At 42.9% G+C, this 25,472-nt stretch overlaps 3 protein-coding genes and 7 non-coding genes across 10 annotated transcripts in view; 1 reads left to right on the top strand and 9 right to left on the bottom strand.

Annotated features, from left to right (window-relative positions):
- Nucleotides 1-5,371, bottom strand: part of LOC109872839 (H/ACA ribonucleoprotein complex subunit DKC1-like) — a 7,034-nt gene extending 1,663 nt beyond the window's left edge. The window contains exons 1-14 of the mRNA XM_020464200.2: nucleotides 5,297-5,371; nucleotides 4,422-4,483; nucleotides 4,146-4,232; nucleotides 3,716-3,807; nucleotides 3,315-3,499; nucleotides 3,137-3,201; nucleotides 2,616-2,742; nucleotides 2,349-2,479; nucleotides 1,935-2,078; nucleotides 1,703-1,823; nucleotides 1,381-1,499; nucleotides 1,167-1,270; nucleotides 789-834; nucleotides 354-527 (exon numbers count right to left, since the gene is read on the bottom strand). Coding sequence (XP_020319789.2) covers nucleotides 354-527; nucleotides 789-834; nucleotides 1,167-1,270; nucleotides 1,381-1,499; nucleotides 1,703-1,823; nucleotides 1,935-2,078; nucleotides 2,349-2,479; nucleotides 2,616-2,742; nucleotides 3,137-3,201; nucleotides 3,315-3,499; nucleotides 3,716-3,807; nucleotides 4,146-4,232; nucleotides 4,422-4,483; nucleotides 5,297-5,360 — 1,521 coding nt within the window. The 5' untranslated portion in view covers nucleotides 5,361-5,371. The remainder of the gene's footprint in view (nucleotides 1-353; nucleotides 528-788; nucleotides 835-1,166; nucleotides 1,271-1,380; nucleotides 1,500-1,702; nucleotides 1,824-1,934; nucleotides 2,079-2,348; nucleotides 2,480-2,615; nucleotides 2,743-3,136; nucleotides 3,202-3,314; nucleotides 3,500-3,715; nucleotides 3,808-4,145; nucleotides 4,233-4,421; nucleotides 4,484-5,296) is intronic.
- LOC116358202 (small nucleolar RNA SNORD83) lies at nucleotides 1,571-1,648 on the bottom strand. The gene has a single exon (XR_004206082.1). It is a non-coding gene; the product is annotated as a small nucleolar RNA SNORD83 (small nucleolar RNA).
- LOC116358207 (small nucleolar RNA SNORA36 family) lies at nucleotides 2,153-2,291 on the bottom strand. The gene has a single exon (XR_004206087.1). It is a non-coding gene; the product is annotated as a small nucleolar RNA SNORA36 family (small nucleolar RNA).
- Nucleotides 2,833-3,043, bottom strand: LOC116358214 (small nucleolar RNA SNORD17). Its single transcript, XR_004206092.1, has one exon. It is a non-coding gene; the product is annotated as a small nucleolar RNA SNORD17 (small nucleolar RNA).
- LOC116358203 (small nucleolar RNA SNORD83) lies at nucleotides 3,592-3,671 on the bottom strand. The gene has a single exon (XR_004206083.1). It is a non-coding gene; the product is annotated as a small nucleolar RNA SNORD83 (small nucleolar RNA).
- On the bottom strand, nucleotides 3,885-4,095 carry LOC116358213 (small nucleolar RNA SNORD17). The gene has a single exon (XR_004206091.1). It is a non-coding gene; the product is annotated as a small nucleolar RNA SNORD17 (small nucleolar RNA).
- A 2,255-nt stretch (nucleotides 5,372-7,626) lies between the features above and the next one.
- Nucleotides 7,627-13,547, bottom strand: LOC109873436 (trimethyllysine dioxygenase, mitochondrial-like). Its single transcript, XM_020465085.2, has 7 exons — nucleotides 13,087-13,547; nucleotides 12,766-12,942; nucleotides 12,056-12,335; nucleotides 11,068-11,187; nucleotides 8,597-8,833; nucleotides 8,103-8,241; nucleotides 7,627-7,927 (listed from the first exon to the last, which is right to left on the bottom strand). Exons 1-7 carry the CDS (start codon nucleotides 13,259-13,261, stop codon nucleotides 7,796-7,798), a joined length of 1,260 nt encoding a protein of 419 aa, XP_020320674.1. The 5' UTR covers nucleotides 13,262-13,547; the 3' UTR covers nucleotides 7,627-7,795.
- Nucleotides 13,548-14,728: 1,181 nt separating this feature from the next.
- On the top strand, nucleotides 14,729-21,917 carry LOC109873437 (proline-rich extensin-like protein EPR1). The gene is made up of 6 exons (XM_020465086.2): nucleotides 14,729-15,095; nucleotides 16,007-16,105; nucleotides 20,097-20,154; nucleotides 20,362-20,394; nucleotides 20,582-20,733; nucleotides 20,924-21,917. The coding sequence occupies exons 3-6, from the start codon at nucleotides 20,106-20,108 to the stop codon at nucleotides 21,623-21,625; spliced, it is 936 nt and encodes a 311-aa protein (XP_020320675.1). The 5' UTR covers nucleotides 14,729-15,095; nucleotides 16,007-16,105; nucleotides 20,097-20,105; the 3' UTR covers nucleotides 21,626-21,917.
- Nucleotides 21,918-24,608: 2,691 nt separating this feature from the next.
- trnat-agu (transfer RNA threonine (anticodon AGU)) lies at nucleotides 24,609-24,682 on the bottom strand. Its single transcript has one exon. It is a non-coding gene; the product is annotated as a tRNA-Thr (tRNA).
- Nucleotides 24,683-25,047: 365 nt separating this feature from the next.
- trnas-gcu (transfer RNA serine (anticodon GCU)) lies at nucleotides 25,048-25,129 on the bottom strand. Its single transcript has one exon. It is a non-coding gene; the product is annotated as a tRNA-Ser (tRNA).
- Between the last annotated feature and the right edge of the window lie 343 nt (nucleotides 25,130-25,472).

Consider the following 25,472-nt stretch of genomic DNA (forward strand, 5'->3'; position numbering starts at 1 on the left):
GAAAATGCTCTCTGCAGTTTAAGTGCATGTTGGCTGTAGCGACTTGCTAACAAAGTATATGTGGAAAATGTAAGGACCCCAACATGACCGGATGCTCACATGCTCGAATGACTCACACCCCCAATAATGTAGCAGACCGACTCCCTCTGAAGCCACAGGCAGGCTGGAAAGGGATAACTGTCTGCACTGGATGTGCACTCGTAGGCATGGCACATTATTAACTCACTGTACATTACCAGTATAGTAAAACTACAGCCGAAAAACATGAAGTCAGTATGTCCCTTGCTACGACCTGAATTTCTCTAGCCACAAGATTATACAGCTGTCCAGTCTGGCCAGCAGCAGAAACCCACCTCTCCTTCCGTCTCTGCTGCTGGCTCCGCCGCCTCTGCAGCTGGGTGCTCCAGTTTTTGCTTTTTTTCCTTCTTTTTCTTCTTCTTCTCCTTCTCCTTCTTGGGGTCTTCTGCCAATGGAGTGGAAGGTGCAGAGGCTGCCGCAGCATCACTATCGCTGTCTTCCCTCTTCCTCTGAAAGATTGAGAAATTGTCATTTAGTCCATCTCACAAGCTTAATTTATGTGGAATAAACTGGCATGTGCCAATACCACAGGAGGCGAGAACAGGGCCGTGGTAATGACTGGAGCGGAATTAGTGGAAGGTATCAAACACACGGTTTCCAGGTGTGTGATGCCATTCCATTGCTCCGTTCCTGACATAATTATGAGCCGTTCTCCCCTCAGCAGCCTCCTGTGGCCAGCAATACCCGAGTATAAACTTATGTTAGCATACCTTTGCGTCCCCATTGCCGGTTTCTTCAGCCTTGGGCTTGGACGCACTGAAAATGAGAAGGCAACATGTCTCACTGTTTCAGACGCATACCGTATTTAATTTACAAATACACCTACATCCACAAACTAGTCATCAAGTTCCTCACAAGTTAACCCACATGGGTGGGAAATAGCTATGCATGTTCACACAGCTCAGCTGCCAGACATGCAGAACGGATGACAGGACCTCTGCTGAGCTATGAGAGTTGATGTTGCAGACTGACTCCCTCAGAGACCACGGGGCAGACCAGAAAGGGATAACTGTCTGCTGACTAGAATCAGAACATGTAGGTTTTCAACACCACTGCTCCATCAAGCGCCTGTTAGACTGGCTTCACACCTGTAATCTACATAGCCATCCTTCCAGTCTGATGGAGTGCTGTCGTTGGCTTTGCCACGTTTGTCCAGCAGTCCCTTCTGGATCATCATCTTCTTCTGGCTGGCCTGTTCATTACAAATCAAAATCTTACTAGTAAGAAGAATAACAATGTGCACTAAAAGCATAAAAGTTGTAAAATGGGAAGACTTCCAGTAGCCTGCACAAGAAGTGATACCTTGGGCCCCAAGCCCCACTTGCGGGGGTAGGTGTCACGTTCCATGATGACCCTCTTTATCTTGGCCACGACACCGTGGTCACACGTGGAGATCACTGCAGTAGTCATGAGGGCAGTAGCTGAACAATCAAAGGGGGAAAATTGAGACACGAACCTAAAACATGTATATGGAGAAAATGTGGTTTTTCAAAGCCATCAGTCAAGGGTGATAGATAATAGGTCATCTTTGCACAAAGCGCTAATGCCGCCTATGAGATCATCATGTGGCCTTTTGGAAAAACCTCCCAATTGCTTTGCAGAACAGCATATTTCTATTGCTCACCTATACAAATGGCCTCTCCTTTGGTTGTTATCACCACAATATCTTGGTTCATCTCAATGCCATCCTCATATCGTAGGACACCAGGCAACATTATCTTCGCTCCATAGCAGATCGCATTCACCTGGTGAGAAAATAAACCACACAGTTTATTTAAAGACATGTTCAGTCCTCTAAACAAGGTCAGTTTGAAAATGACACCCAGACTATCAATTACAAGGCCGAAATCACTCACTGCACTGTCTTTCATGACCAAACGTTTGTGCGACACCAGAAGCTTCTCCAGTGGGTAGATGACTCTGCGCAGGTACGTCTCGTCCTTGTTGTGGTCATACTGCCACTGAGCATCCAGCACATCGTGCATGGTCACCAGGTTGTCCTGCAGAGAACAAGTTCCAACATTGAAGGAGTCTAAAATACATGACACAAACAGAACACAGGCCTAAATATAATTTCCATAACATGCTGGCTAGAGTGGAATCAAGTGGCTGGGCATGTCTACTTCCTACTCCGAGCCACTATGCCATTTCTGTGCCAATGAATAATTACCGGAACTGGGGAGAGGCCCAGAGCTGAACTCAACACATTGGACTTCAATTTAACCACTGACAAGACACAGCCAAAGGATTGAGAAAGAGGTGCGACTCACCCTCTCTCCCAGAACACCAGAGCGAACTCTCCTCAGCTCCTGCATCTGACCACCAACACCAAGGAGGAGCCCCAGGTGGACACACAGGGTCCTGATGTAGGTCCCCGCCTCGCAGCTCACCCAGAAAATACCTGCAACAAGCACGGTTAGTTTATTATCTCTATGCTAACAGCTTCTAGTTTAATGATATTGAATTTCATGTATTAAAAGTACCCCCCCCCCCCCCCCCCCCCAGAGCATGAGGAAATAATGCATTAGATTCCTTACCCAATCTCCTCTCTGGGTCGTACTCAATGAGTTTGCTTTCATAAACGGTCCTAACTCTCAACTGGCGCTTAACGGCTGCGATGAGAGGTGGTCGCTGGAACAAGGCACCTGTGAGGGTTTCAATTCCCTAAAAGAAAGAAAAAAAGAGAAAAAATAAGTGTTGGATTAACCACGAACTCCCAAAACACAGGTATATCACCCATTTCCTTTCTAATGTGTGATCAGGTGTGTCAACTCGTCTTTGTTATCGCAGGGCCCTCCAGTCCTGCCCCTGTCTCCAGCATGAGCTGCCCCAGTAGAACACTGAGGTGGCAGAGTGGATCCCGGGACACAGCAGACACTCATGGCTAAAACAGACATGCGCACCACAGAGAAAGCAGGACCCTAGCAAGCACTCAGAGAATGGATAAACACGTTCATCATCTCACATCCATGTCAAAAACCTTCATATGAAAAGGTATAATTTTACAGTTAAATTAAAACGCTGAGCCATGCTAAGATAAGACAAACTATTAACTTACCCTAGCAAGTGTGTGCTCATTCTCAATAGCATTGTGCAGCCGAACAATTCCCACATACTCTTTGCCTGAAACAGACGGCAGAAGAGTAGTAAGGAGTGGCCAATCTTAATGTGTTCACATAACCAGAAGGAGGTAAACAGTCAGAGCAGGAAGGGGTTGGATTTACAAGGCGACTCACCTGCACTCTGCTGGGACTTGACCAGTCGTGTGGCTCTGTCCACACACACAATGAGGCAGCCGGTCACCTTGGGGTCCAGGGTGCCACTGTGGCCAGTCTTCTCCACTCGCAGGATACGTCGGATCCAGGCCACCACCTCATGAGAGGAGGGATTTGCAGGCTTGTCCAAGTTGATGAAGCCTGTCCTGCACATCACATGGATCGACATGGGGTTAGAGAAGAGGAGCAAAATGAAATCACGGACAAGACGTCAATACTTTCAAATGCATCCACGTAGAGCCATCAGACAAGGGTGATAGATAAGAAGTCATCTTTGCACATAGTGCTAGTGCAATCTATTTACATTCATCATGTGGCCTCAAAAATTTGACACAAGAAAATAATTAAGAACCAAGGGTTACCGAACATAATCCTGAATGCTCCTCTTCAAAGGGTTTGAGCCATTTGGCAAGGGTGTGTAGTGAGCTGTCCGAATGTTGAGTTTGTCAAAATTCTGCAACACAACGAGTTAAATTAAACAAACTAATTACAGTTACAAATAACTAAATGTAACCGCAAAGGGACGTGCATGTGATCAGGAGTTTACGCTCGTCTTAGTTGTGACCGGGCCCTTGACACACGCATCAGCACACCTGCCCCAACAGTTACCCCCAATAGAACACTGGGGACAAAAGCATAGAGTCAGGCCGCTGTACCCCCTGAGTCAAGAACAGACACAGGAGGCTGCAATGCCAGGGCCCGGCAGCACTCAGCGAATGGATAAACAAGTTCATCACTTCAGATACAGCATCCTGCTTCTACAGATAGATGACAAGCACAAAGAAAACTCACTTTCAACAGCAATGGCCACTGAGATGTGTCCAGACTGGCAACTTTGGACTCTGGTTTGATGAGGAAATCACCACTCTCCTGAATATCCTGTAAAAAAAATTATATATATATATATATATATATATATATATATATATATATATATATATATATATATATATATATATATATATATATATTTAGGAAAATACACACTACCATTTTCATACCTTTTGAATTTATAACAGTGAGAAGCTTTTAGCCAACTGGAGCATAACAATTATAATAAGGACTTACCCCAACGTCATCATCAGAAACTGTCTTTCCCTTCTTCTTCTTCTGTTTTTTGGCAGAGTTCACTTGAAAGCAAAAACAGAGAGATACACGTTACTACTCACTACATTTTTCGTTCCATGGCATGACGTTTATCTACAGGGGGATCCCCCGTTTTCAGAGGTGGTGGTTGATAACTAATAGATCTCACCTCCATACGCATACCATTATTGTGAGCTATTTCATACAACGAAGAAATCGTTACATAACGAGTAAGAATTATCGGTAGTTCAAGTCATCCATCATTGGAAGCCCACACTGGATTTGGTAAGGCACACCCACGTGGCCGACACCGCCTGCACATGGTATAAAAAAAATAGGCCTTCACGGCCAATTTGACCAAACGAGGTACTATGCCAGCGTTCACAGCAACTTGTATATCTACAAACAGCCACATAACTCGGAAAGGCCAAATTAACGAGCTAGTTAACTGAACATGTTTATATTAATCTACTTGCAACTTACTACGGTTAGCTACTTATTACGACTTGCTAAGCTAACTAAAGTTAGCTGGCCATTTTGCTAACAAAATTCGGCAAGGTTACAAAACCATCTGGGAGCATACGCAGGTAAATAAATATGCCATAGACCTAGCTAGTTGGATAGTCACACGGTTTACACTAGATGAGCAAAGGCTATTGCGAACGTGGCCGCCTATTTGACCATGCCTCCATGTTGAGGGTGCAGCAGTGCTGCTAAAAACATGCAACAATTTCCAAGTAAATAAACATCGTAACTAAGCTACACATCCTTCACACACCTCCCATTGCGTAGCACTTGTAGCCAGCTATATAAATAGTACCGTTAGGCTGTGCAAAGACGGGCTGCAGACCACTTACTTTCAACGTCCGCCATCTTCGGTGTGCAATGAGACTGAGGGGGACACGTGTGTTCAATGCGCATGACTTTTCAGGAAAAAGCGCTACCTCCCATCCAAGCCACGCGATAATTCATTCTAGAATCACCAGAACAGAAAAAAAATGACATTTGAGGTCAACTAATTAGAGTTCAACATTTTGTGATAACATAACACCGTTAAACTATAAAAGAATGCATGACACTCATAAAAAATACATGTTCCTTTGATGCTGGATACGTTTTAATGCATGTCAGTTTGTCTTTGCTTGACAACAAAAGAGAGCCACCCAATAGAAATCAAATCAAATTTTATTTGTCACATACACATGGTTAGCAGATGTTAATGCGAGTGTAGCGAAATGCTTGTGCTTCTAGTTCCGACAATGCAGTAATAATCAACGAGTCATCTAACCTAACAATTTCACAACAACTACCTTATACATCTAACCTAACAATTTCACATCAACTACCTTATACACACACAAGTGTAAAGGATGAAGAATATGTACATAAAAATATATGAATGAGTGATGGTACAGAGCGGCATAGGCAAGATACAGTAGATGGTATAGAGTACAGTATATACATATGAGATGAGTAATGTAGGGTGTGTGTAAACATATTAAGTGGCATTGATTAAAGTGGCGAGTGATACATTTTATATATCAATTTTTCCATTATTAAAGTGGCTGGAGTTGAGTGGTGGCTGTTTAACAGTCTGATGGCCTTGAGATAGAAGCTGTTTTTCAGTCTCTCTGTCCCTGCTTTGATGCACCTGTACTGACCTCGCCTTCTGGATGATAGCGGGGTGAACAGGCAGTGGCTCGGGTGGTTGTTGTCCTTGATGATCTTTATGGCCTTCCTGTGACATCGGGTGGTGTAGGTGTCCTGGGGGGCAGGTAGTTTGCCCCCGGTGATGCGTTGTGCAGACCTCATTACCCTCTAGAGAGCCTTACGGTTATGGGCAGAGCAGTTGCCGCACCAGGCAGTGATACAGCCCGACAGGGTGCTCTCGATTGTGCATCTGTAAAAGTTTGTGGGTGCTTTTGGTGACAAGCCGAATTTCTTCAGCCTCCTGAGGTTGAAGAGGCGCTGCTGCGCCTTCTTCGCCCCGCTGTCTGTGTGGGTGGACCAATTCAGTTTGTCCGTGGTGTGTACGCCGAGGAACTTAAAACTTACTACCCTCTCCACTACTGAGAGGGTAGGGATAGGGCTCAGAACGCACCCTTGTGGGGCCCCAGTGTTGAGGATCAGCGGGGTGGAGACGTTGTTACCTACCCTCACCACCTGGGGGCGGCCATCAGGAATTCCAGTACCCAGTTGCACAGAGCGGGGTCGAGACCCAGGGTCTTGAGCTTGATGACGAGTTTGGAGGGTACTATGGTGTTAAATGCTGAGCTGTAGTCGATGAATAGCATTCTCACATAGATATTCATCTTGTCCAGATGGGTTAGTGCACTGTGATTGCGCCGTCTGTGGACCATTTGGGGCGGTAAGCAAATTGGAGTGGGTGTAGGGTGTCAGGTAGGGTGGAGGTGATATGGTCCTTGACTGGTCTCTCAAAGCACTTCATGATGACAGAAGTTGAGTGCTATGGGGCGGTAGTCGTTTAGCTCAGTTACCTTAGCTTTCTTGGGAACAGGAACAATGGTGGCCCTCTTGAAGCGTGTGGGAACAGCAGACTGGGATAAGTTTTGATTATTCAATCAAATCAAGGCAAAAGTTCCTAAATACATTCATCAAAAATGTCTGGTAAAAGTGCTATGTAGTGATTGAGACATACTATAATATTTTAAGATTAGAAACGAATCCCTAAAACAAAGCCAATATGTTAAACATCTCAATATGTTAAGTTCCAGTTCAAAACATGATTGTTGTTCTAACAAGAGCATATGCACGCATAATGCAGATCACAGTCCATGTTCTTCACTTAAACACTTAAAAATAGTAAAAGACTCCAGTCACCCAGACTGTTCTCTATGCTACCGCACGGCAAACGGTACTGGAACGCCAAGTCTAGGATCAAAAGGCTCCTTAAAAGCTTCTACCCCCAAGCCATAGACTGCTGAACAATTAATCAAATGGCCACCCAGACTATTTACATTGACCCCCCCCCCCCCTTTGTTTTTACACTGCTGCTACTCACTGTTACTTATCTATGCAGTCACTTTACAAATGACCTCGACTAACCTGTACCCCCACACGTTGACCCGGTACCGGTTCTCCCTGTATATAGCCTCGTTGTTGTTATGTAAATATCTTGTGTTACTTTTTGATTACATTTTTTTGAAACTTTATTTAGTAAATATTTTCTTAACTCTATTTCTTGAACTGCATTGTTGGTTAAGGGCTTGTTGTATTCGGCGCCTGTGATTTTTTTTGGTTGTTTTTGGTTGTTGATTTGATTTAATAATACGGTATTCTGACTCGAGCTTTTATCTCCAAAATAATGCAGCTTTTGGCTGGAGACTCTTCTTCACTCAGGCCTGCAGACCCAGGGAGCGGGCAGTGTTCAAGACGTCGTCTCTGGTCAGGTAGCAGCCACACAGTTGCCGCAGGCCTGTGAAGGACTCCCGACCATGCAAGACACGCCAGTTATCAATGAAGAGAACCTACCAGAAAAAGAGGGAACATACTGTATTGTTTGTGTATGATTTTGTAGTACATTACCCATCCCCTGAAACCCAATCCTGGTTTCAGAATATCCCCCACCCCCCCTCTTATATCAACATGTAGTGATGAATCCTTTCTGTCTAGATCAATGAAAAGGCATCTCTTTTTCCTTACCTTTCCAGGCTTCAGTTTGACCCACAACTCATTCTCTGGCTTCCTCAGCTCTGTGGTCAACTGTCTGTGAGCCACATACCATCGATTGACAACGTCATGGGGGATAGTGTTTATGACTGCCCGGTCATAGTTATTGTATCTGTGAGAGAGGCAACCAAGCAGGAGGTGATACCATATTAATCCTCAATATCAGATTAAATATTCATTGCATTGAGCTCAAAGGATCTAGCTCTGGATTAACAAGTGTTACGCTGTATACACTATTATTTTTTTATTATGAGCAAAAGATCCTGAGCTTCCCACAAAGAACCCTCCCAAGGGACTTAATTCATATTGATGGGTGTAGCATTTCTCAAATGTGTACAACATTGTGAATTAATAGCTAACAAATACTGGTTAGAGGTTGTATGGCCTAAGATGACAATGGAAGATATGTTTAAAGCAAGACATTCAGGGAGACATTCACATCTCAAATGAAAACAGACTGGTCATACCGGATCATGTACACCTCATTGTTCCAGGGATACACGTTGAGCACAGGGCCGATGCCTATCATGTGGTTGCGGTGGTCGCTGACATTTTCAATGTACTCATGCTTGATAGGCACCCGTGCTAGCAGCTCAAAGTTGTCAGGTGTCTTCTGGAGTACTTGGTCTGCAGAATAGAATCCATCCACGAGTAGTGTTCTTCCTCCCGTTCCCTCGTGTTTAAGGCAATGGAACACTTGGATCCTGTAATTCAAAGTCAATGGCATCAAAGTAAGTCACGTGATGTCATGAAATGCCGAATAGATGGTGCATTGCCCTGTCATTTCATGGGACACCAAGGTGGAGCCTATCACACTATATCTTGTTTTATCAAGATTCAAGAAATCTGTGCCATAGCAATGTGCATCTTATCAGTTAAAAAAAGCCATAAACCGGTGTTGAAACAGTGTCAAACTGCAGCTTCCAAAAGGAATGGCCTGTTCCACAATGCTGAACCTGTTGTTAAAACTGTCCATTTACCTAACAATACAGTGCCTTGCGAAAGTATTCGGCCCCCTTGAACTTTGCGACCTTTTGCCACATTTCAGGCTTCAAACATAAAGATATAAAACTGTATTTTTTGTGAAGAATCAACAACAAGTGGGACACAATCATGAAGTGGAACGACATTTATTGGATATTTCTAACTTTTTTAACAAATCAAAAACTGAAAAATTGGGCGTGCAAAATTATTCAGCCCCTTTACTTTCAGTGCAGCAAACTCTCTCCAGAAGTTCAGTGAGGATCTCTGAATGATCCAATGTTGACCTAAATGACTAATGATGATAAATACAATCCACCTGTGTGTAATCAAGTCTCCGTATAAATGCACCTGCACTGTGATAGTCTCAGAGGTCCGTTAAAAGCGCAGAGAGCATAATGAAGAACAAGGAACACACCAGGCAGGTCCGAGATACTGTTGTGAAGAAGTTTAAAGCCGGATTTGGATACAAAAAGATTTCCCAAGCTTTAAACATCCCAAGGAGCACTGTGCAAGCGATAATATTGAAATGGAAGGAGTATCAGACCACTGCAAATCTACCAAGACCTGGCCGTCCCTCTAAACTTTCAGCTCATACAAGGAGAAGACTGATCAGAGATGCAGCCAAGAGGCCCATGATCACTCTGGATGAACTGCAGAGATCTACAGCTGAGGTGGGAGACTCTGTCCATAGGACAACAATCAGTCGTATATTGCACAAATCTGGCCTTTATGGAAGAGTGGCAAGAAGAAAGCCATTTCTTAAAGATATCCATAAAAAGTGTCATTTAAAGTTTGCCACAAGCCACCTGGGAGACACACCAAACATGTGGAAGAAGGTGCTCTGGTCAGATGAAACCAAAATTGAACTTTTTGGCAAGAATGCAAAACGTTATGTTTGGTGTAAAAGCAACACAGCTCATCACCCTGAACACACCATCCCCACTGTCAAAGATGGTGGTGGCAGCATCATGGTTTGGGCCTGCTTTTCTTCAGCAGGGACAGGGAAGATGGTTAAAATTGATGGGAAGATGGATGGAGCCAAATACAGGACCATTCTGGAAGAAAACCTGATGGAGTCTGCAAAAGACCTGAGACTGGGACGGAGATTTGTCTTCCAACAAGACAATGATCCAAAACATAAAGCAAAATCTACAATGGAATGGTTCAAAAATAAACATATCCAGGTGTTAGAATGGCCAAGTCAAAGTCCAGACCTGAATCCAATCGAGAATCTGTGGAAAGAACTGAAAACTGCTGTTCACAAATGCTCTCCATCCAACCTCAATGAGCTCGAGCTGTTTTGCAAGGAGGAATGGGAAAAAATGTCAGTCTCTCGATGTGCAAAACTGATAGAGACATACCCCAAGCGACTTACAGCTGTAATCGCAGCAAAAGGTGGCGCTACAAAGTATTAACTTAAGGGGGCTGAATATTTTTGCACGCCCAATTTTTCAGTTTTTGATTTGTTAAAGTTTGAAATATCCAATAAATGTCGTTCCACTTCATGATTGTGTCCCACTTGTTGTTGATTCTTCACAAAAAAATACAGTTTTATATCTTTATGTTTGAAGCCTGAAATGTGGCAAAAGGTCGCAAAGTTCAAGGGGGCCGAATACTTTCGCAAGGCACTGTATATATTCCATTTAGCAGACGCTTTTATCCTAAGGGACTGACAGTCATGCGTGCATACATTTAAAGTATGGGTGGTCCCGGGAATCAAACCCACTATCCTGGCGTAGCAAGCACCATGCTCACTCAACTCAGCTACAGAGGACCACATTGTAATCACCTAACACAATAACCTACATAGATGTCTAACATGTCTGCATCTGAAGAGGAATCTCAACCTAACCAAGATACAGATCAGCATGTGTGCTGCCGTGCTAAATTGACCTGCCATGATAACTCAAACAATTAACACCCATCCGTGTGTGAACATCTTCTGAATACGTACCCACAAGGCTCCTGGAAGTATGAGGTGTCTGTGTGACGGTCCAGGGCCAGTTTGGTGTAGGCAGTGTCTCCTCTGGAGAAATCTGAAGTGAAGTTCCACATCTTGCCATACATAGTCTCCCTAATAGGAAACAGGAATGAAAACACAAAGTAGAGTCTGCCGTCTCAAAAAGAATATCGACAACACTATACAAGAGCAATTCAAACATGTTTATAATGGCAACTTTACTCCAAAGAGTTATCCTTTGTTTCTTTGGGGTGTCAGAAGGAGGGCGATTACTTCTGATGGCCAAACAGTGTTACTGGACTAGAAGAATGGCCTCATCTGGCAACCATGTGCAATGCATTTCTTATAACACATTGCTTCCTCCCTCCCTTCCCTCCTCGTCACCCCAAATTAGAGTCTAGTATAAAGAGGGATTAGTGTGCTGGTTCAGGCATTGGAAACTTCAAAACCACACCACCTATGGAGTCTTCAACGAACCTGGTGGATTAATGAGAAGGCAGTACCACTACTCTCTCTTCTCCTCTTTGACAAATCCACACTCCATACTAAGTGCTGAGAAAAGTTTGTTGTGCATGTTCACTTGGCAAAAGTATCAAGGGCTTGTTGTTAATTAAGGAAACCAACATCTTCCCTGTAGCAGGTAGCCTAGTGGTTAGAGCGTTGGGCTAGTAACCGAAAGGTTGCTAGATTGAATGCTAGATTGAATAACAATGAACAATACAGAACAATACAGTTAACCCACTGTTCCTAGGCCGTCATTGTACATAAGAATGGGTTCTTAACTGACTTGCCTAGTTAAACAAAGGTCAAATACATTTTTTAAATGCACTGTTGCTTTAACACAAGCATTGTAACAAGCTAACCCTTATTAAATAATCTCCCATTCTAAAACCATTTCTGTTTGTATGTATTGTGGTGGGTGGTATGCAGCTACTTTTAAGACCCCTGAACACCCACTTTCCATTCCCTAAGAGGCCAGTACCTGATGAGGCTGACCCTCTGGGTAACAGTCCCTGTGGCCTCAACAGTTGGTGGGACACCCTCCACAAAAGCAATGCCATACAGCAGAAAGTTCCTGAGGAACTTCTTCAGTTCATCGTCACAGGCCATAAACTTGTCCCAATTGGCAGGGGACACCTTGGCATTGGCATAGATGTCAGAGTTCCAGATGATGCGTGGCTGCATGGCACTCTGCTTCTGTCCCTCATAGCTGTTCTGAGCCAGCCAACTCAGGTTGTACTTTGTCACATGACCATCGGGCCCTGGGGTACACAAATCAAAGGCAATTCCTTCTATTATACATTCAATAACTGTTCCAAATAATGATGAGTAGCAATAGGTGCATATATCACAGTGCTGCCAAAAAGGAAATGGGCTGACATAAAAAAAATAAAAAATGGCATGCAATGGATTTAGAGTTTGACGACATCAAACAGACCTAGATATACGACCTCAAATGAAATGACTGATTGCAACCAGAGTAAGGGATTTAATGGTTACAGTGTGAAATAAATCATATGGTAGCAATGTCTGCACTGTCTACAGTATGTCATTATAGCCTTTTACAAGAGGCAAAGGTCTCCCTGAACAATGCAGTAACTATCTCAGGATTGGCAGTGGTCAAGTTCCAGGCTACTTCACAATGTGGGCTTTCTCTTAGTTGAGAAAAGCAATCTTCAAACCAAGACTTACATGTGAGGAAGAGATTCTCATCATCCACCCTGGTGTTGGCGGGACATATGTTCAGCTCCACATGTGACGTATCTAGGTTCCTCTGGTTGGTCTTGCTGTTGTAGCAGGAGGCAGAGCGGCAATGATCCCGTAGCCACACATAGTCAAAGTGCATCACAAGTCCTCCATAGCTGAGCTCTGAAGATTCAAATATGAACAACTTGAACTTCAATAACAAACACATAGGAAACTAGAGTGAATTAAATGCCAAATAATCATAGCCTTTGGTAAAGGGAAGCGCAGATAAAAACAATTTTAAAAAACAATAGTGAAGACACTCACCAAGGCATTCTTCCTGAAGTTGCCAGTGACAACTCGTCGACTGTGGAGCAGCAGTACACTGCCAATACCTCGCTTCATTCTGGGTCCGTATGAGTCGGGAGACCAAAGGAGCCTGTGTTTTCGATATGGGTCGCAAATAGCCATGTAAACGGAAAAACACCCGAGCCAAAGCCATTATCTGTTCATGTAAAATCGGTTTAGATGGAACACTGGACAGATGCACAATTATATACAGCAGTTGATGTGGATTATTCGCGTCAGAGACTCCTGCACAAATGATAAATTGGCCGATTTACTTAATTGCTTTGATTGAGAACAAATCAACTCGTATGGTTTGATAATCTGAGTATACAATGCTCACAGAACAGATCTCGTGTGGATTCCAGTCAACTGTTGATAGCAGCACAGTGATTTGGCTGTAGATTCAGATTTCGTGGACCTTCTTCTGCTTCGATGAACACCCACAATGACAATCGCGGGGTTTAATTATTAAACAAGTTTGCTCCATTGTTCCTAGTAGTTTATAGTCTCTGCTGGCTAGCGTTGCAGTATTGTAAACTTTGGCCTCGTACCTTGCTAACATTGACACTGAGAACTGCTAGTATAGCAGCTATAAAATAGGGACAGTTTGAGGTCGCGTTCCTCTGCCCAGGCGTTGCTGTCGCATGTCAGATTGTACACCCTGATCACACCAGCAGTGAATTGTGCAAAATGGTATGCAGCATCATCTGGATGTACAACATACACATTCTGCTACCATTTATGTTAAGCCATCTGCGCATACAGTTTTATGTATACGTTTTATAAATCTAATTTATGCACCACACAGAACGCACTGCCAATGCAATGCAAACACAGAGTTCCATTGGAAATGAAAGTACTTTTGGTGTACCAAAATTAAACAACACTGTCAGTGTGATTGAGGCGTTCCACACGTGGATGGGTATTTTACATATCAACTAACCACATCATATATTATATCAAACTGTCACTTGATGACTCAGTCAATGACGTGCCACACAACAATTGCTTGACGCATGCTACGTCTGAGCAGGGGTAGACCTAATGCCTCGATCACACCGAGAGAGGTATACTCAAAAATGGTACACAGTATCATCTGGATATGTGTGCAATAAAAGTTCAACATTCAACTTTTGCTACCATTTCTGGCAATCCTTCTACACATACAGTTTGATGCATAACGTATGTCCCACACAGAATACACTGCAACTGCCTCTGCAATGCTGCAAAGCAAACGCAGCGTTCCATTGGAAATGAATGTGCTTCTGGTGTACCAGAATGCAAAAACTCTGTCGGTGTGATCAAGGCGTGTGGAAATGAACGTACTTCTGGTGTACCAGAATGCAAACCTCTGTCTGTGTGATCGAGGCGTAAGTCTTCCAGTTCTCGTGCTTGCTTCTGCCTCCCTCTGGTAGACTGGCATAATGCAGCTTGGTTCCGAGTTCTGAAATGTTGAAACAAAAAATGTATTTGAGGCTCAGGGCTTATATTACAAAGGCTAATTGTGTCAGGGATAAATGTTTACCCAAGATGATCAAATACTGTAGCTAGGTAAAGTAAAATCAAAGTCTCGTACCACAGATTTTCTAAACATATTGACCCTATGCGTCACAGGTTCCATCCATCCGGTTTGCACGGACAGGGATGACCGCTGAGGACTCGCGACTTGCCTCGCCCTGTTTTGCAACATCGAAGCAGCATTTTGAAGACATTCGTAAAAAAATATATATACAATGTATCCTTTCGTTGATATAGGATGGAAGTCTCTCTAGAACAACTACTTTTTTCATGTCTGAAAAGCCAGTAAATGAGAAATGGAGTGCCGGTACTATTTGATGAGCGGAGGAAAATTGATTTCGTTTAAAAGATATGGCTGTGAAGCCATGTGCTTCTTTGTTTACAAAAACATAGGCTGTTAGTGGAGTGGTGAAATTGTGTGAATAGTTCTGTAAAGAATTTGGACTTGTAAGAAGTGAGCCGCATAACCGGTAAGGAAGTCTGCGTTTTAGTCTATTTGAAGACTAATATAATGAATTGGTTGTCCTTTTGTGTTGCGTGAGACATAAAACGCGTGGATTTACTTTGTCGATGGCCTTTGACATGCGCGCTCCTATTTCGGATTATTCTGGCATCAATGTTGCTTTGACCATCAAACCAGAAATTGTTTGCGTAAATTAGTTCAATCTTTCGGCAATTACCGCTATGGAACTTGTCCGTAACTTTGCGGTATCGTGATTAATGTGTGGAAACGCCGGATTGTGTGTAGCCACTAGCCAGCTTGCTAACGTTAGCTAGCTAGCTAGTTACGCAACAAAGAGATTTCGGAAGGAGGGTAAAGACCCCTGAAGAAAGTGGCACAAATGTTACCTTTCATTAGCTGCATTTGTAAGGACGAAAATCTCAGAGCCCAAAGTTTGTTTAGCTCTGAACTACATCACCAGATCTATTGTCTATCTAGTTAGATTTACCCAACTATATTGTTTGATTTGTCATAATAGCTAAATGTGTAATGACTCGTGCATTAGCTAATTTTGAAAGTGCACTTTCACATTCGGTATTTTGGAGAATAATTGACTGCGCACCGAAACCTATTTACTCGAAGCCAGCTAGCTATTCTGCAATAGATTTGCGCTCTAATAACTTTTCATAGCGCGTACATTTACTATTACAGGGATGTCCTCGTGTGGATTTTATGTGGGTGAGGGAAGGTCACGTGGGTAAAACGTTTGTTTACAATCAACCTCTGCAATCCCCACACCCACCAATTCCCATTAGTTTGATTGAGGCTATGGTCATTGCTACGCGAATGTTTTTACAATGTTACATTATTTATGGATTTTTGATATTGTGGATTCATGATTTGTTATTCAGATGTTAACATGCAATATTATTTCCCCAGTACCTGCAACTTGCCTGGAGCAGTCTATTCAGACAGTGGGACAAACTGTATCTGCCAACTCAATGCCTAGTTTCAATTCCCTATTGACCATTCGTAAGGGTGAGTGTTGTGGACTGTGGGAACATGGAAGAGTCTATGCATAAACATTTTGCTTGCATCTTTTTAACTCTTCACCCCCTAATTACATACCATTAAATTAATGTTTTGAGACCCCTGGTGCCTTACAATGTTTACTGAGAATGTGCTTTGTGGGGAGCTTGTCTGCTATGTAATAAAGTGCTTACAGTGCAGGTAATGGTTATGTCCTACCTACCGCAATGTGAGCACTTCTGTCACAAGGCAGACGTCCTATCTGCTCAAATCTGACGTGGTCATCCAACATTATGGTGAAAGAAAGAAGTCCACTTCATTGTATTTTCCCAATGACATAGTTTCTGGCTTTCGGGTTACTGGCCCAACGTTCTAACCACTAGGCAGCCTGCCACCCCATAAATGGTGGGATCCACTGAACTTGCTGTTTTTGCCCATTGGTGTCAAAAGTGCTGTTTGTGCAGGTAGATAAACTCATCAGACCTACTGCAAAAGCAGCACTTCCTGACTCACAGGGTGCACCACTCACCCAGTTCCACCAGAGGGTAGGAATTCCTTGGTCGCAGTTGCTGCAAATAACATTGCCAGGGATCTCTAGTGTGGGTTTTGCGCTATAATGAAAGCACAGCCCAGATGCTGTGTCTCTGATGTGAATTCACAAAGGTTTAGATCCCTTGAAAACATCCAACTACGTTGCTGCTGGTTCTGGACAGCTTTGCTGGGTGATCAGCCTGTGCACCTCAGAGTCGCTGTGCAAACCCATGCAAAACTGACTATAACTGGAACTGATCATCCTTCCTAACTCACTACCCCTTGTCAACACAAATAAACCTAATATTGACTTGCACCTTTGCTGTCTCATCTTTGTCCCAAAAAGGGCCCTTTAGCTGCTAGTATATCTGTCTGAGTCACACAGCTTGTCTCTTTCCCTGAACAGCCCAGGAGTCATTTTGTTTCACCATTTTCTCCAATTTATTGGAATTTAGTGCAACTGGTCATGGAACATGCTATGCTTCCTTGTGGTTTTACATTCTAAGTGGGGCCACTAAGACTGGCTTGTGTTGAGAGGCGGAGTCTTGGGCAATTGCCGGCAATCTTAAGAGGCATTGCACTTGTCTCGGTCTGACAGCACTGGCAGAGCGCGACCACTGGAGTAGATCACATGGGAGGTGACATACAGAAGACATTCTTGCCCATATTTCTGTAAAGGATTGTACAGTGGAGGATAGTAAGATCAGATGGCAAACGGTACATGAAAGGTATTTGAAATGTGACATGAAGTGAATGTTTAGATGAACAAGTCAGAAATAAAGTGTTTGTTTGGACCCTATCTATCTTGCATTGAGACTCTTTTGTTGTAGAATAGGAAATAATGTAGTGTCACAGAATGAAGTGAACTCAACTGTAGCTTGAAGGTATTTTGTAATCAAGACCCCTCGGTCTTGAGGAGGAATAGCAGTCTCAGCTACAACATCCCAACTTGTGGCCAAGGCCAGTGACGAATAGCATATTTTGAACATCATGCCATATAGATTTTTACACTGTATCAATCACATGTATTTTATAAAGCCCTTTTTACATCAGCAGTTGTCACAAATCTATTTAGATACCCGGCCTAAATACTATTGAACATTGTGTTTTATCCCTAATGTGGAGCATTGGGAGAGGTGTCATGCATGGCTGGGAAAGAATACCTTTAGCAGTATTATAACGAAGTGCTCCTAAAGGATATAATATGACATTTCCACTGTCTGCCATATAATGGTGGTCATGTAGTATGTTAATGTGTGCCCCAAAACACAACTGTTACTTTTCCTTGGAATGTATGTCTTTTGAAGGGGGTGAGAATAGACTGGTCAGGACATGCTGGCCATGAGTGGTTTATAGTCCTCTGCTGTATCACTACAGGATATTGTTTGATTATTATGGTGAGTGTGTGTGTGTGTGTCTCTCAGGGTCTCCCCACTGTTTTAGCGCATTTCTCCGATTCCTGCCCTTATCCCCCTCACACCTGTTTTAGCGCCCCTCTGCCTCCTTAAAAGTGTGGCTCTAGCCCATTCAGGGGGCCTCTGAATCTGCCTATGCCACGACTACAGCCCAGATGAAGGCCCCTACAGCCATATTGCCACTCCTCAGTTCCCCTTTTCCATTGATGTTAAAACATTTTTATACAAATCATTTCTGTAGGTGTACAAATAGGCCTAATGTTCCTACTTAGGTGTTTTTAGATAGTAGTGACTGTTCTCAAATTAAAGAATTAAAGGATGTGGCCCCTTGCCACATTGCCTGTCTGGTTCACGGAGGGTAGTGATTATCTGTGTGCTTTCTCAATGCCCGGCAGAGAACATGATGACAAGGTACTGGTATTTCCCTTAAAGATCGCAGAGGTACAGTGTATTTGTTTCTCTTAGTGTGATAGTTAAGTAACGCAATATGAGCTCTGACAGCAATTTGGCAGAAGCTTGCTGTGTGTTTGTGTGTAGTAGCATTCTATACTAATCCATCTCATACAGACTATTTGAGTTGTCAGTGCCCTATAATTTGAATGTGCAAACTGCAAATGATGACCTATAAGGTTGTTCTGTGGTTATGCTCGGTGGACTTTTAGTGATGCGGGCCTGCCTCAAAAACAAAAGTGTTGTCATTTTGTTAGTAACCTGTGACAAGACATTAAAGACTTACTTTTGATATCCTTTTTCAGTGTTAGTTACTTGAAACAGAAGTCAACCCTACACCGCCAACCTAATTATTGTCTTGCCAAGTAACAGAAGTTAAAACGGAAAACCCCAGCTGTTTTGAGAGAAGGGGTTCATTTTGCTGTTCAAGCAGGTTTTGTCAAGAAAATGTCTGTTTTGCTAATATTACCCCCTGGGAGTCCAACATATGTCTGAACAGAGGTTAACTTGAAAAGGGGTTGAGAAGTTTCAAGTATTCTGTACTGGGACATTTTAGAACTAATTTGGCATATGTGTGTCAGTTGATGATCATCATGCAATACCATATTGGTATACATATGACATGAAGAGAGAGCCTACAATGTATCTCTTCTGAAAAGTACTTCTAACAGGACCAAATGCAGCTGTAGTAAGGCCAAAACATCAAGGGACCCTACCACCCCATGCACACTTTCTGCCCTCAGCGGGTGCTTGGCTGTCACGGTTTTACGAGTTGTAAGCCTATTTAATTTGAAGTTTCCATTTTATCGTTAATTCCCTCAGGTACACACTTATTATAGTGCTTAATGAGCGCTTTAACCATGTCCACGTCTCAAGAAGAAAAGGATGGTAGAGGTGCAAGGGGTGGAGTTTCTTGGGGTCAATAGCCAATGGAAAGCACCCAAATTGTGAGTGGCATTGAGTTCAGTATTTATGAACTGTAAAGTTGTCTCAAACTGACACTGGGCTGTGAAGAGATACGAGTACAGGCGAGTAAGAAAATTATTTGAAAATGATCTGCTTCATATAATATGTGCTTTGATCATTAGGCTGGTCAAGAGGCCTGACTAGGTTCATTCAATTCATATATTTACCATTATTGTATAAGGGGACGTTTGATTGCATGCATCAATGATTGATCGTGGGTCTAAAACAGGATTTCTTTAAATTAGTTCATTGATGCTGTGGACATAAGCTTGAGCACCAGAGCCTTTCCTAGAGTGAAGTGGGAAGATATTTATATTCTATATAAAATATCACTGCTTTTCAGTCAAGGTTTAACTTGTCAGTTTAGGGTCATGTGTAATGTAATTAATCTATTAAAAGGTGGACAGGTGATTTAATTGATTCATGTGGTAAATTGAAAGCTTTCTGTGTAGTCTGATAAAAATGAAAGGATATTTTGATGTAGGTCATTTCAAATGTGAAAGAAACTAGTCAGTTTATCATCCAATGTGCCAATACAACTACTAAGTGAACAGCAGGTGTCTGGTCTATGATCAAAGCAGAAGAACATAGAATTCCTACTGTATTTTACACCAGTCAAGTGTCTGTGTGTTTTCCAGGTGGCAAGGATGATTTCTCAGGTTCTCCTGACGGGGACACTATGTTGCCTACTCCCAGGTCTGTTTCCACTCTAAACCAACATGTATGCCGAGTTGGCAACTAAATATAGCGTATATAATGGGGGCATAGCTTTCTATTGCAAACAGATTTTATGAAATAGAAAGTTATAAAGTTTTCCTAAACTTCTGAGTCTGCAGAGATTTCTGCAGCAAGACCCCTCTCCAACACCTCTGACCCTGTGGTATCCTCTATCCCGCTCTGCAGGTTTGCTGGATGCTACACCACTGAAGGCTAGAGGTAAAAGAAAATACAACAATGGCACGTGCTTGTTTTACTGCGTAGCCTAATCTTTGATTTATGTTTGACTTGCGTATGTGTGTGCGCGAGTGTTCGCACATGCAAGACAAAAAGGTTTAATAATTTTTCCTGAATGTGTTTTCTCCATCCCCCTCTCTTCCACCATGGTTCCTGCCATTAAATGCAGCTGTGAGGGAGGTCAGCATCGACTCTGCCCAGGCTCGTGGCTTCCTGTCTCAGTCACGCCCCAAACGGAACGTCGATCACAACTGGCACCGCGGCACGCCTGATTTCCAGTCCTACTACAAATTCTACAACAGCATCGGCCATATTGAAGGAGTGAGTAAAGGGAGCAAATCATGAGACACTCCCTAGCAGATTTTTTCATCACTGTAATGAATGTTAAACAGAATTTAATACAGGTTCTTTTCACCTGCCCATTCCTCAACCCACCTGATCACTTATTTTCTCTTTCTCTCCCTCTCTCATTCTCAAACCCTATGTGGATCTCTCTCTATATTCCTCCCAGCTGTATGAGATTGACAGGATCAGGATGCTGTATCAGCAGATGCGTCACCTGGAGCAGGTCTATGGGCCAGACGCCTCCAGCTACCAGAATGCCCTGGGTGTGATAACCCCACCACCCACCACCATAGCTCCTACTACCACCACACTGCCTGCTACCACTCAGCCCACTCCTACTACCCAAGCACCACTTTCTTTTACTAAGACTGACCTCCTGTATCTGTGTAACCCGAAAGACCCCCTCTGTAAAGCTCACATTGTCTACCTGCCTGCAGGGGCCATCCCAGTCCTCTGTGACCCACGCTACAACCCTGCCTGCAAACCCCAAACTGCTACGGTGGTCATTGCTGCTGTACCTATGGAGCCAGCTCCTGCAGCACCTCTGGAGCCAGCTGTTGAAGCACCACCTCCACGATCTCCTAAGAAGTCTCTCCAACCTCCTCGTCCTCCTCCCATCATCATTAAAGGGATGGAGTATGACTGTGACCCTTACTGGGACCCTGACTGCCTGATCGATCACCCACCTCGCCCTGTCAAGGCGACTGAGCCACTACCACCACCCCATACACTCCCCGTTGTTGTGGAGAAGAAGGTGAAGAAAGACGTTGCTCTTGAGGAGACCAAAACACCTTTTAACCTGCGTGATTTTCGGCGTGACATATTTGACCCTTACCGCTATTCTGACCAAGCCCCTGACCCGCAGTAGACGAATAAAACAGTTAGTTTACAACAGAAGGTCAGTAAACAAATACAGGTAGAACAAAACCATAACTTTTTTTTTTATGCAATTTCCCTCCAAGTATGACACTTTTTCACTTCATCAGAGAATATGGTTTCAGTTTTAGAGACAAGCCTGACAAAATCTTGTATTCAACGTGGGTATGTGAGCCTGTTATTTTCCTTAACATTAGGACATTTGTCTGGGTGTGGACTCTACGAGGTGTTGAAGGCGTTCCACAGACACAGTTGTGTCATGTTGCCTGGATGTCCTTTTGATACACACGGGAAACTGTTGAGCGTGAAAAACCCAGCAGCGTTGCAGTTCTTGAAACACTCAAACCGGTGTTCCTGGCTCCGACTACCATACCCTGTTAAAAAGCACTCAAATCTTTTGTCTTCTCCATTCACCCTCTGAATGGAATACATACATAATCCATGTCTCAAGGCTTAACAATGATTCTTTAACCCGTCTCCTCCCCTTCATCTACACTGATTTGAAGTGGATTTAACAAGTGACATCAATAAAGGATCATAGCTTTCACCTGGATATATGTGGTCAGTTTGTCATGAAAAGAGCAGGTGTTCCTGATGTTTTGTACACAGTGTATACAGGGCATTTGGAAAGTATTCAGACCCCTTCACTTTTTCCACATTTTGTTAAAATGGTTTTAGTCATTTTTCCCCCATCAATCTACACACAATACCCCATAATGACAAAGCAAAAACAGGTTTTTATTCACAACAAATGTATAAAAAATATACAACTAAAATTTGACATTTACATAAGTATTCAGACCCTTTACTCAGTACTTTGTTGATGCACCTCTTGCAGCGATTACAGCCTTGAGTCTTCTTGGGTATGACGCTACTCTGTAGATCCTCTCAAGCTCTGTCAGGTTGGATGGGGAGCGTTGCTGTACAGCTATTTTCAGGTCTCTCCAGAGATGTTAGATCTGCTTCAAGTCCGGGCTCTGGTTGGGCCACTCAAGGACATGAGACTTGTCCCGAAGGCACTCCTGCATTGTCTTGGCTGTGTGCTTAGGGTTCGTTGTCCTGTTGGAAGGTGAATCTTCGCCCCAGTCTGAGCGCTCTGACGCAGGTTTTCATCAAGGATCTCTCTGTACTTTGCTCCATTCATCTTTCCCTCGATCCTGACTAGTCTCCCAGTCCCTGCCGCTGGAAAACATCCCCACAGCATTTTGCTGCCACCATCATGCTTCTCCGGAGGGATGGTATTAGCCAGGTGATGAGCGGTGCCTGCTTTCCTCCAGACTTGACGCTTGGCATTCAGGCCAAAGAGTTCAATTTTGGTTTTATCAGACCAGAGAATATTGTTTCTCATGGTCTGAGACTCATATCAAGTTGTAGAAACGTCTCAAGGATGATCAATTGAAACAGGATACATCGGAGCTCAATTTCGAGTCTCATAGCAAAGGGTCTGAATACTTATGTAAATAAGGTATTTGTTTTTTATTTTGAATAAATTTGGTAACATTTCTTTAAAAAAACTGTTTTTGCTTTGTCATTATGGGGTAGTGTGTGTGTGTGTGTGTGTGTGTGTGTGTGTGTGTGTGTGTGTGTGTGTGTGTGTGTGTGTGTGTGTGTAGTGTGATGATTTAAAAAATAAATATGTTACAGCCTTATTCTAAAATGTAATAACATGTGACGTGGAATAAATTAAGGGGTCTGAATACTTTCTGAATTCACTGTATATAGTCATATTGATTGTGGTCAAAGGGCGCTCTCCAGTGGTGAGAAACAGAAAAGGAATCCAGTTCTCTGGACAGTGTTAGGAAAATAGACTGGAATATTTATTAAATGTGTAGTGGTCGCATTTTCTAAGGTGTAACACACTATGCTAGAGTATTATGACTGGGAAATTGGCAGGACGAATTTGTGTGTGAGTATGTCGACATATGTGAGTATGTATAATGATGTTATTATTAAGTCGCTACCTGTGCATAGTTTTTATTTAGTTATTAGTATTATTTTTACTTTTCACCTCTGAGCAGTCTAATGGTGCTGGATTTAGGCTCCAAGTCTCTAGAGGCGTTTTTTCGAATTCCGCTGCTGCCATATGAGTTTTTATAGCATTTCTCGCGGTGATCCTATGGTCATAGGTTCACTTAATCAAGCGCTGTAGTATCATGTAAATGTCTCCTGACGACTCCAATTAGTCGGCCGGTCTATATTCGCTACATACATCCAATCTAAAACTGCAATCAATGAAATTGTTAGGAGAAATAACGTAGCAGGTTAGGAAAAAGGGTTAGGGTTAGCGAAAATGCACACCTAACCACTTCTAACCAGCATTGGGCAACCTTTCATCAGCATCTGGTTCTGAGGAGCATTCCTCGAAGGCCTATTGTATTCTGTCTCCGTTGTCATTCAGTTAAAGATGCACTATGCAGTAAACCCTCATTTCAGTTTGTGCGACAAAACAAGCAAGTGTGGTGTAACGAGTCATTGTACTTGTATTTAAACCGCTGTGAAGTATATTTTCCATAACCCAACCTATTGCATTTTCGGCTCTTTAAAGCTGGTGTACAAAATCGAACGTAAGACGAATTTGTCCAGATCGACCAAAAAGTTACATATTGCAGCTTTAAGCCTGTATTTGATTGAACTTCATCCAGCAGCCATCGCCTGCATTGTGGGACGTTATATTGTCAACCAATCATTGGTGGTTTTGCAGATGCGTAGACCACTCAAACGAGCCCCCAATCGTCTATCGCCGTGGCGTAGTGTTTGTAAGAAGCAATATGTTTTGGTAGCCAGGCAAGTGAACATGATGAAATAACATATTTAACAGTGAGAGTAATATAGAGTATTTGACAGCAAAAAAAATAAGAAATATAGATTGTTGAAGTGCAAAGCACCTAGTACTCTACCAGACACTTTCTGTGAAATTAATTAGTGACTGTTACTTCATACACCCTTTATAACTCAATCAAGTGGATAAAGGTAAAAGGCACCGCTGAGATTCGAACTCAGGATCTCCTGTTTACTAGACAGGCGCTTTAACCATCTAAGCCACGGCACCGCCTGATATTCTGAGAGCGGAATGTTTCTTTGTACGTTGAATTAGGTGCGAAACTGATTCCGACTGTAGGTATTAATAGCATGCTATTTTAATGGTGAATAAATAGATGTAGAACATTTAACTCATGTATACAGGATACAGCCTGGTTGTATGTTTCTGATTAGGCCTACATTAAATTACATTTCACTATACAGCTCCGATTCCAAATATTATTTTCAAACATATCAAACACATTTTCTTAAATACCCGAGTAGAATTCTAGCTAGCTGTACCCAACATAACCAATACAACGGTTGTAGTAACGCGTTTAGCGGGGAAATAAAGTCCTATTCCAAATCCTCCATCAATGACAAAATCTCTCTCAACGACGAGGATGGGATTCGAACCCACGCGTGCAGAGCACAATGGATTAGCAGTCCATCGCCTTAACCACTCGGCCACCTCGTCACATGTACGAACGCTGTTCCAGTACCATATTATGGAAAATACATCATACACAGGAATACTCAAATTCCCATTTGAGTTGTCAACTATATTTCCCAATTGCCATTCGAGGTCAAATCTCCTGGTAGTTGTTGTGAATTTGTTAGATTACTTGTTAGATATTACTGCACTGTCGGAATGAGAAGCACAAGCATTTCGTTACACTCGCATTAACATCTGCTAACCATGTGTTTGTGACCAATAACATTGTATTTTATTTATACAGTATCACAATTGGAAGCAGTATTTTGAAGGTGTGCGTGGGCGGAAGGCTTAAACTGTAGGTTTACTTTCACAATAGTGTTTA

This window comes from Oncorhynchus kisutch, linkage group LG28, assembly GCF_002021735.2.
Source record: "Oncorhynchus kisutch isolate 150728-3 linkage group LG28, Okis_V2, whole genome shotgun sequence".
Lineage (NCBI taxonomy): Eukaryota > Metazoa > Chordata > Actinopteri > Salmoniformes > Salmonidae > Oncorhynchus > Oncorhynchus kisutch.